The 15,874-nt window shown below is 36.6% G+C and overlaps 1 protein-coding gene across 4 annotated transcripts in view; it reads right to left on the bottom strand.

The window, feature by feature from the left end:
- The window catches only part of LOC140685378 (tRNA (32-2'-O)-methyltransferase regulator THADA-like), a 68,103-nt gene that overhangs the window by 33,132 nt on the left and 19,097 nt on the right, over positions 1 to 15,874 (bottom strand). Inside the window, exons 12-19 of one of the 4 annotated variants that reach the window (XM_072973985.1) lie at positions 15,476 to 15,627; positions 14,388 to 14,543; positions 13,540 to 13,662; positions 12,231 to 12,354; positions 7,266 to 7,417; positions 4,157 to 4,370; positions 1,625 to 1,760; positions 1,220 to 1,356 (exon numbers count right to left, since the gene is read on the bottom strand). In XM_072973985.1, the coding sequence (XP_072830086.1) occupies positions 1,220 to 1,356; positions 1,625 to 1,760; positions 4,157 to 4,370; positions 7,266 to 7,417; positions 12,231 to 12,354; positions 13,540 to 13,662; positions 14,388 to 14,543; positions 15,476 to 15,627 (1,194 nt within the window). Of the gene's footprint in view, positions 1 to 1,219; positions 1,357 to 1,624; positions 1,761 to 1,908; positions 2,040 to 3,930; positions 4,371 to 7,265; positions 7,418 to 12,230; positions 12,355 to 13,539; positions 13,663 to 14,387; positions 14,544 to 15,475; positions 15,628 to 15,874 lie in introns of those variants that run through there. The other 3 variants (XM_072973988.1, XM_072973986.1, XM_072973987.1) reach the window with 3 other exon arrangements.

Below are 15,874 nucleotides of genomic sequence, written 5' to 3'. Positions count from 1 at the left end.
TATAAATTAAACTTTATCACAGGTATGTATGTATAGGAAAAAACAGTTTGTACAGGGTTTGGTACTATCCACACTCACAGGCATCCACTGGTGGTCTTGGAACAAATTCCTCTCAGATAAGGGGGGACTGCCATATACATATGCCACCTAGGGCATCCTAGGCACTGAATTTAGTTCCTATACTTTCAGAAATTGTTCATTCATTGATTTATTCATTATAACAACTACTTACTGTGTACCTACTTCTGCAAGGCACAGAGGTGGAAAACATAGACAAGATCCCTGTTAAACTGCAACAACTCCATGAAATAGAAATCTGTTGGAAGGGGAGAGTGCTAAGAGACAAGACTGGCAAGGTTGCAGGGGTGAAGCTATTACAGAACCTGGTCTAAGATCACTAAAGTATTTTAAATAAAAGGGAGCAGGGAGGGTGGGCAGAGCACAAGGGTTAAGTCAAGACTGTGTGTAACATGATGAATTAAATGATTAAAACAGATTACTCTGGATGTAGTAAAAAGGAAATGGAAGGAGATAAGAGGAGATGTGCGGAAACTAGAGTAGTCCAAACAAGAGAGGATAAGAGTCTGGAGTAAGGTAAGAAGATGCAGATAAAAGGAAGAGAGATATGAGAGCTATTTGAGGGGTACCACTGAGAGAATGTGGAGACAAGCTAGACATATGGAGCAAAGGGGATGTCAAGTAGCCCTAGACTCCTGACTTGCATAAATAGATGTCTGGTAGGGCCATTTCCAAAGACACAGGGGTTGGGAAGGAAAAGACAGATGAAAGTTCATGAGTTCAGTTTTGGACATTTTGAGTACCTCCTCCATTTTTTTAAATTAAATGGTCTTTGCATGTCAAATGGTCTTCCTCTTTTCCTCTATTCTAACAAGTTGCCTGCTCTGACTGAACTCCATCAACTGTTACCTCTCTAATTCGTATTGTCCTCTCCCCTTGTCTCAGCAATTATCTGGCAGGTTGTGCTCTGAAATTACCACATTATAAAACCCAATTTACCCCAGAGGAGGAAGTACGTTGCTCTTCACTTGGTTATTTATTTATTTTGGTTATTTTTCAATAGTTAAAAACATTGCTAAAAAGGCAAAAATCTCATTAATCATCATAATAATATCTTTTTCCCCTGTTTAGCCTCTGTTGCTCTCAAAAGAAATGAGTAGGGAAAAAAATATAATAGTTCTGTCTTTTTTCGCTTACTGACCTGCATCAGTGTCCATTGGGATGAGGCCTTCCGGGGAAGAACTCTGAATCACTGGAGACACCACGGCGGAAAGTCTGTAGGACATCACAATGAGCTTCTCCACCACGGGTCTCCACTCACTGACCAGCTGCAGGCTGCTACAACAAAGATGTTAGGGTAATTTATACTACAAACAAAAAAATTATATTTTTAAAATGCAAATTAACAGATAAAAGGAGTCAAAAGAATTTGGTTTCAAAACTGTGCAATCTATGAAATACTGAAGACATTAAAATAAATGTATACATGGACTTTTTAAAATCTAATTATTAATTATCTTTAAGGCAATATGTTGCTTTCCTAGGACACATTTCAATAAGTTTAAAGCTCAGAAGTGCGTACTGAGGAGGCGCTGTGGATACTTACTTTAGAGATAGCTTCCGCAAAGCTCCTGTTATGCAGTGGACTCGCCCGTACATTGGAAATGATGCTGCTGCCTGAAGCAAAGAATTTTCAGCCTGAGAGATTTCTTCTTCAAGATTTTCCAACAAGCATTTGATAACTAGAAAAAGCAAACAAAACGTCAAAATATTGCCAGTTTAGAAACACATATAAATTTGGGAACAGAACAGTTTCCATGAAAACACCAACTCAATTGTACTTTACACTAGAGGTTTTGAATGGAAAAAGGGAAGTTTCAAGGTTATCTAGCCTGTTATCCGTCTCCAGTTAAGGGAGAACTGTGTCTTCTCCTAACTTCCTGGATCCATTGACAGCATTCACTCTGGACCATTCCTTCTAGACATCCTCCATCAGGGTTATCAGATCCCAGGCCCATGTACTATTTGGAAAGTTTTTTAAAAAGATAATGGCTTTATTGAAATATAATTCATATACCATACAATTTATATATTTAAAGTGTAGAAGTTGATGATTTTTAGGATAGTCACAGCTATGTGCAATTATCACCACAGTGAATTTTAGAACATTTTCATCTTCACCCCTCAAAAAACTCTCACCCATTCCCAGGCACTCCCCTCCATGCACCTTCACCCTCCCCAGCCCTAGGCAACCACGTACTTATTTTCTATTCTGAACAAACCATATAAACGGAATCATATAATCTGTGTCTTCTTTACTTTAGTCTAATGTTTTCAACGTTCATCCATACTGTAGCATGTATTAATGTTTCATTTCTTTTAATGGCTGGGTAACAGTCCATTGTATGAATATACCACATTTTATTTATCCATTTATTAGCTGAGGGACATGTGAGGTGTTTCCACTTCTTGGTTATTATGACTTATGCTGCTATGAATATTCATGCACAAGTTTTGTTTGGACATAGCTTTCATTTTTCTTAAGTATATGCCCATTATGGACAGAATGTTTGTGTCCCCCTTCCCTCCCCCTAAATTCATGTTGAAACCCCAACCTCCAATGCAATGGTATTTAGAGGTAGAATCTTTAGGAAGTAATCAAGTTTAGCTGAGGGCATGAGGGGGGACCCCCGTGATGGGATTACTGTCCTCAACAGAGACCAGAACTTGTTCTCTCCTCTGTGTGAGCACAGAGCTAGAAGGCTGTTGTCTACAAACTAGGAGGAGAGTTCTCATCAGGAACCAAATCCGTCAGCACCTTAATCTTGATCTTCCCAGCTTCCAGAATTGAAAAATAAAAGCCTATTGTTTAAGCCACCCACTCTATGGTATCTTGTTATAGCAGCCTGAGCTGACTAAGAAAATGGCCAAGAGTGGAACTGCACAGTCATACGATAATTCTATGTGTAACCTTCCAAGAAACCACCAGATTGTTTTCCAAAGGGGCCGGACCATTTTACATTCCCATCAACAGTGTATAGGAGGGATCCACATTCTCCACATGCTCATCAACACTTGTTATCATCTGTTTTTTTCATTATAGCCATCCTACTGAGGATGAAGTGCTTCCTCATTGTGATTTTGACTTGCATTTCCCGAACAGCTAATGATGTTGAGCATCTTTTCATCTGCTATTGTTCATATTTATCTTTTTTGGAGAAATGTCTATTCAGATTCTTTGTCCATGTTTTAATTTGGTTATTTTTTATTAATTTGACCTTTTACTAGTGAGTTGTAAAAGTTTTTTATATACTTTAGATCCAAGTCCCTTAACAGCTAAAGGATTTGCAAATCTTTTTCCCATTTCGCATGTCGTCTTTTCACTTTCTTGATGGTGTCCTTGACACACAAAAGTTTCAAATTTTGATTAAGTCCAGTTTATCTATTTTTTCTTTGTTGCTTGTGCTTTGAGTGTCATATCTAAGAAACTATTACCTAAGGTGGGCACGTGTCATTTCCCATGGCAACGTCATCTCTCCATCGCGAGCTCTATGACCACATTTTCACTAGAACTATCCATGACCTCCTAGTTTTCTCCCATTTTAGTTCTCTTTTTTATGGCTTTTCCCACCATCCTGGAGAGACTAACTCTCTTTCTATATATGACCTCTCCTTTGTTTAATTAAAAATTCCTACCCGTCCTCGTTTCTAGTGCAATTCCAAAATGAAGATTTACTAGCATAAAATTAAGTACATGAATCCCCAACAAATATCTGTTTAAAATCATTAGATCTAAACCAACTCAGACCCTAGATCTGGCTATAGCCATAGTAAAATTTCTACAGGGAAAAAAAAAGTACATTTTTGGTAGAGAAAGAGGTCTTATTTAAATAAAAGCTCTATTAATGTACATTTGCATATCTACTTATTTAATGTGAATCCTGTTTAGAAACAATACAGCTGAGTAAACTATTTAGTGGCAAAGGAGCAATTCATGGCATACTTTATGCTGGTAAACTCTTAAATGTAAAACCACAAAGTAAATGTTTAACCATTAAATATTCTAACCATATGAATAGTGAGAGCAAGATATTGGTTTTGATAAATAAGAGCAAAAGGTCATTTACTCAATATGAACTCATTAATGTGTTATTTTCCACCACAGCAGCAGACTTATCTCCATCTCCACACGCAACCCGCTGAGTTTTTAAGTGGGGAGACAGAGATGACGGCAGAGCATTCTTCCAGATTAAGAAGTTCAGCAGGTAGGAAGCTGTTACACAGTCATATGGTTTGGTGCTGGTGCTGAGCTCCAGTGCAGCCTGGAATAAGCCTTGCAATTTTTCTGAATCCTAGAATAAAGCACAGACTCAGTTACTGTCATTGAAACATTAATTTGAAATAAAACATATTTAAAAACAGAGCTTGCCACAAAACTGTAACTCAATATGAACATTAACTGTTGGAGTTTTCATTGTAATTATTGATGATTTTTATCGATCAGTCCTAGGGATGAGGATCTTGAAAACAATTTCAGTTAGGAAATTCAATATTGAGAACTTTTTTTTTTTTTACAGTACCTCTTTCCTCAGCAAAAGTATACTTTTTCCTGTACAAATTCTGCTATGACCAAAGCCAGGTCATCTTCGTTATTTTTGTATAGACCAGACTGCTTTTGTATATCGAAGTTTGTTTTACTGGGCACTGTGTTCCTGCCCTTCTCCCCACCCCCTGCCCATACAGCTAGTTCAATGGAGAAAAATACAAATACATATAAAAACACAAATTCGCCAGGCTGTTTCTGGCAAAGCTCCATGCGTATGTGTGAAAAATAAAGTGATAAGATCAACCTCAGAAATTCTGCATCAGAGCTTCCACACCCATGTCACATTTAAACATCCACTCACATAGCCTGAACAAAAGATAGAACAGAGGACAGTTCACTGTAATATGTATTGAAAGGCACCAGACTGAGGACAGGACACATGGATCCTAGTCCCAACTCTGTGCTTGACAAGCGACACATTCCCCACACTGGAACTCACAGTTTTGTGGCTCAATAATATTGATTCTACTAGGATTATTCCCTAACTGCCTAATATAAGGTAAAAATCATTATAAACTTAAATTGAATTTGATCATAGGTACATTAACATTTAATAATGTCTTCCAATATCAAATAATAGATTAAAATATCAGTTAATTTCTACTCAATTTCTTTACCATTTGATACATTTAATTTTCTGTGACCTAAAAAACTGAAAGGTAGTGGCCAAAAGCTCAATAAGTAAATATTAGAAACAATCAAATTTCCTTGTCAATTGTATTTTTATAATAAACTTTTATGAGACTTTAAATAAACAAACAAACAAATGAACCAATTAAGCATATAATCCATTTTTGGTAATTGACAGTTAAGTCTCTAAATTGCTTAACCAACCAATTTGTAAGAAACAAAATAGCCTCTGGAATCTAAACCAGCATCTTTGTTTCATCATCTCAGGTTAACCAGAACATAAAGACCCTGGATATGTCACTCCACAAAGAAGAAGGGCAAAAGACTAGGTGAGGAGTAAAGTCATATATTGGAAAGATATGCCACCAAAAATATGAATATACAGGTTCTTAAAGAGATTAGGCTGCCAGCCAAAAAATGTTTTCAAGTTAACTATATTAAAAAATTAATTCATATATTACATAGGGTATACCCAAAGAAAGACTCTGAAAATATATAATTAATATTTTAAAATCCTGTATGTCTATTCCTAGGATCACTTTACTAATACACAAGCCAGATTACACACGTAACCACCAAAATCCTATAGGAAGCCATACGTGCTACTAAGTTTCCTGAATTCTACAGTTTGTGTCTATATACCAAGCACATGTTTATAAAATTAGAGATACAGAGGCCCGCTAAGGGCCCGTCACAGCTCATGTAAGGACCAGGTCTTTCTTTCATATAGGGCCATAATATACCTTTCCGCACTCCAGACACTCTCAAAATACTTGCTAGAAATGAGGCATAGTTATGATATGAGGCTACAGTGTGATGAATGGTAGGTAAGGGTTGCTGGAAGGGGAGATAGAGAAAGAGAAAGCATCTTCTTTAAAAACTCTTATAGGGGAGGATATAGCTCAAGTAGTAGAGTGCATGCTCAGCATGCACAAGGTCCCAAGTTCAATCCCCAGTACCTCCTCAGAAAAAAAAAAATCTATAAACTCTTACATTGTACAAAAGTAAGCATCTGCTCACCAGGGCACCTGAAAGACCACTGGGATAGGGAGACACTAGAGAGCAACTCTCACTTTAGACCCAAGTCAAGAGATGCTCTGAGATCCTGCAATGCTGTCTAGAAGCAGTGGAAACAGACAGCTTGGGCTCTCTGACATGTGCTCCCACAGAATCCCACTGCATCTACAAGCTGTCATGCCCTACACAGAGCCTAACAGCTGGAGCCCAGACCAGGGCTCAGTTGCCACCCCTGCAGGTTCACATGGCCTCCATACAGCTCCAACAGAGAGCCACAGCTAAACTCTAGAGCCAGTGACCCCACAGCTCCACAATAAGCCTCAAGGGAAGAGCCGAGGGCTTAGGCAACGGGGTCCCCTGCAGACCCATCCCCATGCTGTGCCTTCATTCCTGAGCCCATCTTTGATATTCACCCCAAGGGGGGAAAGTGCAAGGTGTCAGGAAGAGCACAGAGGCTAGGGATAGGGTAGAACACCCAGGGAGAGAACTGTTGTTAACCTCAAGTACTCTGAGTTTCAGTCTCAGTTTAGCTATTGCTTGTTGGTACATCAGAAACATGTTCTCTACCTCCTTTACACTCAGCTTCCCACTCTACTAAGCAGGGAGATTATCTCAAAAAAAAATCAAGTTACAGTAAGTGATGTGTTTTGATCGAGTATTAACATGACCAAGGAAACTGGGGAGACCACAGTTGACTGAAATCTACCAATAATCTTGTAAACAATAAAACCTACTGCCTCCTACACCTCCCTTTTTATCAAAACAAAACAAAAACCAAAACTCTTACAATACTGTCTTCTTCCCCATTACTTATCCCACCTTCTCTGTATCACCACCTGCAACAGGAAAGGTATTAATGATAACCAAAACAGTCAGAAGATGTAAGAAGGCAGAAGTACAGAAGCCTGGACAATCCACAGATTGCTCTGTTACTGAGACAGAAAGTGTTCGTGCATACGCCACATTTACACTTGCATGAGAGAAGTCCAGATACCTGAAATTGTACAACCGTTTTTGGTAACTTCATTAGAAGATCAAATGCTAAAATTTTCACTTCTTCAAAAGTGCCAGTTAAACATGCCATTAGTGTTTGGAAACGACCAACATCAATATCATGACTTAGCTGATACACTGTTTGGACGTGACCTAAAAACAAAATAACAAAAAAAAATTTTAAATGAATGGAAGAAAAAAAAAGTAAAGTGAACAGAAGGAAATGGAAATCAACATTTGGAAATTGCCAAATTTATAGAAAATTCATATAAGAATTCACACTTCGTGATTTACCCACAATAGTATAAAAATGTTTCCATTAATTTATTTACTAAAATGATAAAATAAGTATTAAAGTTCTCCAAATAGGAAATAAACATTTTTTAAAAATCTGTTAAAACTATTTCATCCTCTTTCAAAAGGTTATATATTATAAGAGAAGATACCTAAGTTATTTTTTAAACAAACAAATATAAACAAGTAAATTTAGAAATACATCTTTTTAAAAAATCTTCATAAGCCTTCTTGACCTACAGTTCAAAGTCCTACTATGTCTTAGGTGAACTGACACAGAACAATCAATACAATACACATTCTAATAGCATTCAGTGGATGTCAATGATATAGAAGGAATCTTTTGGCCATTCAGGCAAAAAGTTCAATTCATCCACAAAGTGGAAAAAAATTAGTCTGGCTTCACTCTTCACCATAGCAATATGTAGTGCTAGGTGATAGTGGAGCAATGCTTACAAAATCCCGCAAGGAAAAAAGGGGTGATGAAAAACTGTCTATCAAAATCCATTCCAGTATGAAGTATAACAGCAGTATTTTTGAATGTGTACGAAATTAAGAATTACGTTTCCCCAAAAACTCTTCTCAAAGAAAGATGAATTTCAGCCAACCAAGACATGAACAGAAAAACTATCACTAAAGAATAATGGCAGTCACTGAATCCATTTAACTTTTTAAGATTAAGAGTAAACCAGAGGGAATAATCGGTTTCACAGCAAAATGTGAAGAACAGTTAACATTCAACAAATCAACCAACTCCTGGTAATACCTGAAAAAATTCCTAGGCTTAATTTGAGAAATGGTATTTGATATAAATCAGCATGTGAGTTTCTTATTTAATCTTAACTCACAAGTTAGCGCAACCCAGTGAAATTCCTAGGACAAGCAAATGAAGTTTTTGTCACTTCATTCACCCCTCTCCTCAAATCTGCTTCTTCTTTTCCAATTTGGATGCGTCTTATTTCTTTTTCTTACCTAATGGTGCTGGCTAAAATTTCTGGTACAATGGTGAATAGCAGCAGTGAAAATGAGTACCTGTGTCTTAAGGGCGGGGTTTCAATCTTTCACCACTGAATATGGTGTTGGCTGTGGGCTTTTCATGAATGTCCTTTTTTATCATATTGAGGAAGCTCCCTTCTATTCCTAGTTTGCTAAATATTCATGTATCATAAAAGGGTACTGAATTTTGTAAATGCTTTTTCTGCATTGATTGAGATTAACATTTTACCCCCCTTCATTCTAATGTGGTGCATTACAGTCACTATTTTTTTGTTATGTTGAAACACCCCTGCATTCCTGGGATAAATTCCACTTACTTAGTTAAAGTTTATAATATTTTTAATATGCTGCTGGATTTGATTTGCTAGCATTTTGCTGAGAATTTCTGCATCTATATTCATAAAAGACACTGGCTGTAGTTTTCTCCTCTTGTGGTACTTCTGTCTAGCTTTGGTATCAGAGTGATGCTGGCTTTGTAGAATGAGTTAGGAAGAGTTCATTCCTCTTCAATTTTTTTGAATTTTGAGAAGGACTGTGTTAATTCTTTAAATGTTTGGTAGAATGCACCAGGAAAGCCACCCCCATCCCTGTACTTTTCTTTGCTTGAGAGGCTTTTGATTACTGATTCCATCTCTTTATTTGTTATAATATAAGTCTGTTCAAATTTTCCATTTCTCCTTGAGCCAGCAATCTGTATGTTTCTAAGAATTTGTCCATCTCATCCAGGTTAATTTATTGAAAATATATTATAATTGTTCACAGTATTATCCTATAATCCTTTTCATTTCTTTAAGGTCAGCAGAAACGTCTTTACTTTTATTTCTGATTTTAGTTATTTGTGCCTTCTTTTTTTCCATTCTTGGTCAGTATAGCAAAAACTTTCTCAATTTCGTTGATCTTTTAAAAAAAATAACTTTTGGTTTCGTTGATTCTGTATTGTTTCTCTATTCTCTATTTCTTTTATCTCTGTTTTAATCTTTATTATTTCCTCCCTTCTGCAGCTTTGGGTTAAGTTTGTTCTTTTTCTAATTTCACGAGGCATAAAGTTAGGTTACTGATTTCAGATCTTTTTTCTTTTTTAAAGTAGGCATTCAGTCATAAGTCTCCCTATGAGCACTGCTTTTGCATCATCCCATAAGTTTTGGTAAATTGTATTTTTGTTTTCATTCCTCTCAGAGTATTTGCTAATCTCCCTTGTGATTTTTTTCTTTGATCCATTGGTTGTTTAAGAGCTCTGTTCAAATTGGAAGCCTTCTCTGACACTGCTGTATGAAACAGCTAGAACTCCCAACCTCCCAAATACCCTGAATTCCCCTGCCCTACTCTTCCTGAAATATTTTTGCATTCTACTAGTATATCCCCATCTGAAATTCTATGCATTCCTTGTTAGTTTACTGTCTCCCTTCACTAAAATCTAAGCTAAAAACGGGAAGCATTCTGTTTTGCACACTGCATATCCTTGACACTAAATAAATATTTGATGAACAAACCATTTTAGTCTAATTGTGGAAGCCCATTTTTCATCATGAATACTGTGACATCTTATTCCAAGTGAGAAAGATGCATGTGGGTTATTCTTCTTGAACTAGGACATACTTGAAGAAAGGCAAAAACCATTATACTAATCCCAAATCACAGTCCTTCTATAAAATAATATAAAAATCCACATTAATATCCTTGAGATAAAGATGAAGAATGAATTTTCATTACCCATCCTGTATTCCACGGTCATGCTTCTTCAGCCTCCTTTACAGTTAATGGGTACAGTATGGCTTTACTCTATTTGCATTACCTCCTGGGTGAATTCATTTTCTGTGTGTGGATGCTGTAACAAATTGCCTTGAATTTGGTGGCTTCAAACTACAGAAATCTATTTTCTCACAGTTGTGGAAGCCAGAAGTCTGAAATCAAGGTGTCTGTAAGGCGATGCTCACTCTCGAGGCTCTAAGAGAGAATTCATTCCTCATCTCTTTCAGCTTCTGGTGGCTGGCATTCCCTGGCTTACAGCCATATCACTCTAATCTCTACCTCCAGCTTCACAATGACTTCTCCTTTTCTATTTGTCACATTTCCCTCTGTCTCTCTCTCATAACAACACCTGCATTTAGGCCTATCCATATAATCCAAGATTATCCCATTTTAAGACCTTTAACTTAGCCATATCTTCAAAGATCTCTTTTCTAAGTAAGGTTCATATTCACAGGTTCTAAGATTTGGTGTGGGTATCTTTCAGAGGTCATTTTTCAGCCTATTACATTTACCTTAATCAGGTGATCAAACTTATCATCATGAATAACAGGACAGACCAACATCATGTATCTCCTGATAGCATGCACTGAGAAAGTACACTACATCACCTGTGCAGTAGTACTCCTGCCAAAAATGCAAAACCTGAACCAAATTATGAGAAAATAATAAGACAAACCCAAACTGAGATACGTTCTTCCAAAATGTTAATGTCATGAAATATGAAACTTTCCAGATAGAAAAAGATTCAAGAGGCACAACAACAAAATGCAATGTGTGATCTTGGGCTGGTTCCTGGATTGTGGGGAAAAGTTTTTTTGCTATTAAAAAGCCATTTGTTAGTTAAACTGGAATAATTTGAATGTGGACTTTATATTAGATAACAGCATTGTAGCAACATGAATTCCTGAATTTGATCATTGCATTATGGTTAGAAAATTAATGAGACAGTGAGGCAAAGCAAATATGGCAAAATAATAACAACTTACAAATCTAGGTAAAGGGTATATGTCTGAACTATTCTTGAAAATTCATTGTTAGTTTCAACTTTTTCAAAACAAAAACTTGAAAAAATGGTTTTCTTCAAGTGAAGCAAACCTGTATTAACCACAAATAACTGTCTCTCCACCAAAAATTATACTTTGTCTAAAAATTTAAACTTAAAAAAAAAACCCAACTATAGTATAAAGCTCCCTGGCCCTCTGGCCATTCCCTCTAAAAGAGCAGGACATTTTTCTGTCTGTCCACAGTCAAGGAAGATTGAGCACAAACAAAAAAATCCACACTAAAATATATATACACTCATATACAAGCACAAAAATCATTTCTTGTCAAAAAGGAAAATAAAACAACTCAAAAGAGGGAAGTTAAATATTCATCCTCTTGAGTACCCCACAGAGTACCCCGGCTTACAGCCATATCACTCTAATCTCTAATCTCTTGGTGTGATCAAACCAGAATGCCTGGAAATGACATCCTTATATTGTCTTTCCGAAACCAGGTTGAGACTTACGAAACAGATAGCATATAAGGGAAACCACATTTTAACCACAAAGAGTCACTAAGGAATGTTACACATAAGGGAAACTATTAGTGTTTTAATTTTTTAAACATAAAGAACAGACTGGGCATCCTAAAGCAGCAACACACGCATTAGGGGGTGAGGGCAGCAGCTTTTCTCATAGTAAGCATAATCCATGAAACTGTAGTTTTGGGTTGGCAAATAATGATCACTAAGAAGTTTCTCTCCCTTATGTCCCTTACTGGGAAACTGAATAATGTCTACGTAAGAATTATATAGTGAGACTAACACCTCCCATAAGAATCTAAACAAAAGACAACAAACCTGAAACTCAAGGGAAACAAAATGTTGAAAAAGTATGTTTGGCAAGAAAACAAATAGTTTCCCCAAACATTACTGAAAACTTACCTTCTGGTACAGGAAAAACATCAGCTACTGAGCCTAAAATGGTTAAAGCTGAAAATCTAGTTGGGTAGGAAGAGCCAGGAAATAATGCTTCAAAAAGACTGCTGCAAATGGATGACATGAAATTCTAAAAAAAAAAAAATTTACAGTAAGTATAATTGAGCTAACTCACAACAGGTTTTCGTCAAAGTATCACTCTAAAGAGTGGACTTAGTTTTTCTAATTAAGAGAGAAAAGATTTTTTAAAAAAATACTACTTGTTCACTTTGCTTGACAATTCAGATTGGCACCTTTGACCATGAGTTCATAACTTTAATGAATCGTATCTCTGTAGAGTCAACAAGAAGTATGGAAGAAAACGAAAACATTAATTTTAAAAGCTATGTGAACCCCCATGTTCACTGCAGTATTACTTACAATAGCCAAGATACAGAAACAATCTAAATGTCCATGGATGGATAAACAGGTAAATAAATAGGTCAGACAGAGTAGGACAAATACTATATGATCTCACTTCTATGCAGAATGAAAAAAAAATTTAAAAAAAACAAAAACAAGCTCATAAATACAGAGACCAGACTGGTGGTTACTGAGGGGGTGGGGAAGCTGGTGGTTGGCAAAACGGGTGAATAGAGTCAAGAAGTAGAAGTTTCCATTTATAAAATAAAGAGGTCATGGGATTTAATGCACAGTATAGTGACTATAGTTAATAACACTGTATTGTATATTGAAAAGCTGTGAAGAAAAAACTTTTTGTAACTTTAGTGACAGATATTGACTAGAATGTATGGTAATCAGGTCCCAATACATACAAATATCAAATCACTGTGCTGTACACTTGAAACTAATATAATATGTCAATTACACCAAATTTTTTAATTAAAAAAAGAAAAACCAAGGAATACAATTCTAGCTATAGTCCAAATCAGAAAAAACTTTTTTTTTTGCAAAAACATGATCCTTCTGCCCTGACTTGTGTTAAAGCTGTATGAATATTGATTTCCTTCACCAGAAGCATTCAGGCAATTACCTTTTTGTTAAAGTACTACATTCATCTGGCCCAGATAAACTGTAAAATATTGAGGTTAGCCCATTAATGTTATTCTGTATGAGACTTCAAGTTCAGCCCTGGTTCCACAACTCAGGTTACCACAACAGAAGTGTCAAAGCACCAGAAGGAGTATGTAAAACCCAGCTTGAAGGGAAAAAACACAGAAACACTATTCACCAAGAGACTTCCATTTATTCCCCTTTAATGTTTATTCATAATTGTCTTAGGTTAAATCTGTGTGTCTAGAAATATACCACCTACCTTATATTGCTCTAAAGAAACAGAAGGGTGCTGTCTGGTTAACTCATTCTCTGGTTCATGTTTGGATTTACTTTGCTCCAGTTTATAAAGTACCTGTGAACTTTCCTGTATCCTGCAAAACAACTTTGAGAAAAAGAAAAATGAAGCATATGTGAGCCACATTAACTTTAAACATCAGCTTGAAAGGCAAAGGAAGAACTTTCTAAATTCTTTAGACTAAAACTTCAGGCAAGGGGAATACTGGTTTTTAAACTCTTAATATTTACACAGTAATGCTTCTTTTTGACAGAGAATTAACATTTACATTTTTGAAATCAAAAAACCAAAATATTACTGCAAACCAGAAGACACAGTCATTAAACCACCGTTCTCCCATTTCCCCTGGGTCAGCATGAACCTAAAGGTGATACACTCACTTCTATACTCTACCAACTCTTCACCCCAGAAACATGTGGTGGGGTTAATTAAGTTGAATTATTTAATAATGACTGTTTCTTGGGGCATTTATAAAAATATAAGGGCATTCTTCCTCCTCTTACCAAAGTTTTCTTAAGTTACCTTACACCCTGAAAACTCCAGCACTAGGGTTTTTTTCTTTCAAAAAAAAAGAGCTTAAGGTTGATTTATTACACCAAAATGAAAGGAATTTTCACTTTAGATTTTAATCCCAAATGTACACTTTATGGAATCATAGAACAAACAGTTCACAGAAGGGCCACGAAGAGCCGTGGGCGTCCAATCCCATGACCATTACTCCCCACACTCTGCCAAAACCTGGCCTCGTTTTAAAAAATGATTTCCAGAGCAAAGTTCACCACTTTCCTACACTTTATGATGAGAAATTCTACCTTTTTAAGAAGAGAACAAATCTGTTGCCGCACTCCTGGAGACTGACTGTTAAGGTTGTATGTGATAAAGAACTGAATCCACTGCATTTCTTCTGTGGAAACAATTTCTGTGCTTCGATTACTTTCACAAAGCAAGCCCAATGTATCGATCCGTACCTAAAATACAGCAAGCAATAGAATGGTGCCTTTTCAATGAAATAAGCAAAACCTAAACCACTTGACATGTTTAATTACTTACACAGGCTACCAAAGGGGGAAAAAACCCAGTAAACCTCAGTTTACCCATATGTACCTCAGAAAGCTTCCCTAATCCCAAAGGTCCTTTGGTTATTTCCAACAAAATTATTCTACATAAATGTATAAATTGGGTATTTACAGAAGTCAAAAATCCTAAGATTCTTATTCCACAGTATGCTCAACTTCACTCTTTTCTTTTTCCCCAGTGACCACTTTGCACCCGGACACCATCATCTCACCCTCCAATTACCATCATGCACATCTAACTGGCCTCTTGGTTTCTTTTTGCTCCCATCTGGCAACTTATCTGTTTCCATTCATGCCACTTCCTGGCTGAAGCAGAGTGTCTCTGGTCTCCACTTAACTGGATAAAATCTGTAGTCTTTAGTCAAGCATTGGAAGTGTCCACAAAATGGACAAAATACTCCACTCCTACCAAACAAGGTCCTCAATCTCCCTTCAGCCCTTGTTTATTTGCATCCTTCCATGCTAAGCAGGTGCCAGAGCTTCCTCTCCTTTGATCACATTTATCACTTTCCTAATCAACCACCACCTACACTCAGATCAATCTCTTCTTCTGAGCCTCCCAAGTTCTTACACATAAAGGTACAGTCGTATCTTTATTGTCTTTTCAGAGTTTCCAGTTGTTTTATGGAGGTTTTCTTATTCCCTCATCTAAACTTTAAGTAGCCTGAGTGTCATGTCTACACTTTTCACTTTCTATGCATTCTTACGGAGCCCCTAAAACAGTGCTGGGCATAACACAGGGGCCTCCATATCACACTGCTAAATGAAAAAATGAATCAGGGATCTACTGCATGTATGCATTCCCCATTATTTTGTTTACTTACTTGGCAGTGCTGATGAATTAAGCCTTGCTTTATTCTTTCACTGGACACAAGGTCCCTCCAGGCATCAGTTGCAGACTGAAGATGCCCATGAGCTCTAGCTGTTCGCAGACATGCCATCAGAGCTCCCAGAGACCCTCTGCTATCATAAGACCCTAAGGATGAAAAAGATCACTCCTGTCTCAAAAGCACAATAACAAAGGCCACCACTGTGCTATTTAACAACTACCACATTTTCATGTTTGCAGTTAACATTTTATTTCAAGAAATAAAAATCATGTATTTTTGGCTAAATTCTAACATGAAATAGTACTCCTATTATAAAATCATTATTTCTAAGGATTTAATAGTTCATATGTCAGTAATTTCAGTAAGTACAATCCACTTACTGTTAACTTAAAA

Source organism: Vicugna pacos, chromosome 13 (genome assembly GCF_048564905.1).
Source record: "Vicugna pacos chromosome 13, VicPac4, whole genome shotgun sequence".
Taxonomy (NCBI): domain Eukaryota; kingdom Metazoa; phylum Chordata; class Mammalia; order Artiodactyla; family Camelidae; genus Vicugna; species Vicugna pacos.
The sequence above is the reverse complement of the archived record's forward strand: the minus strand, read 5'-3'. Positions and strand labels throughout refer to the sequence as shown.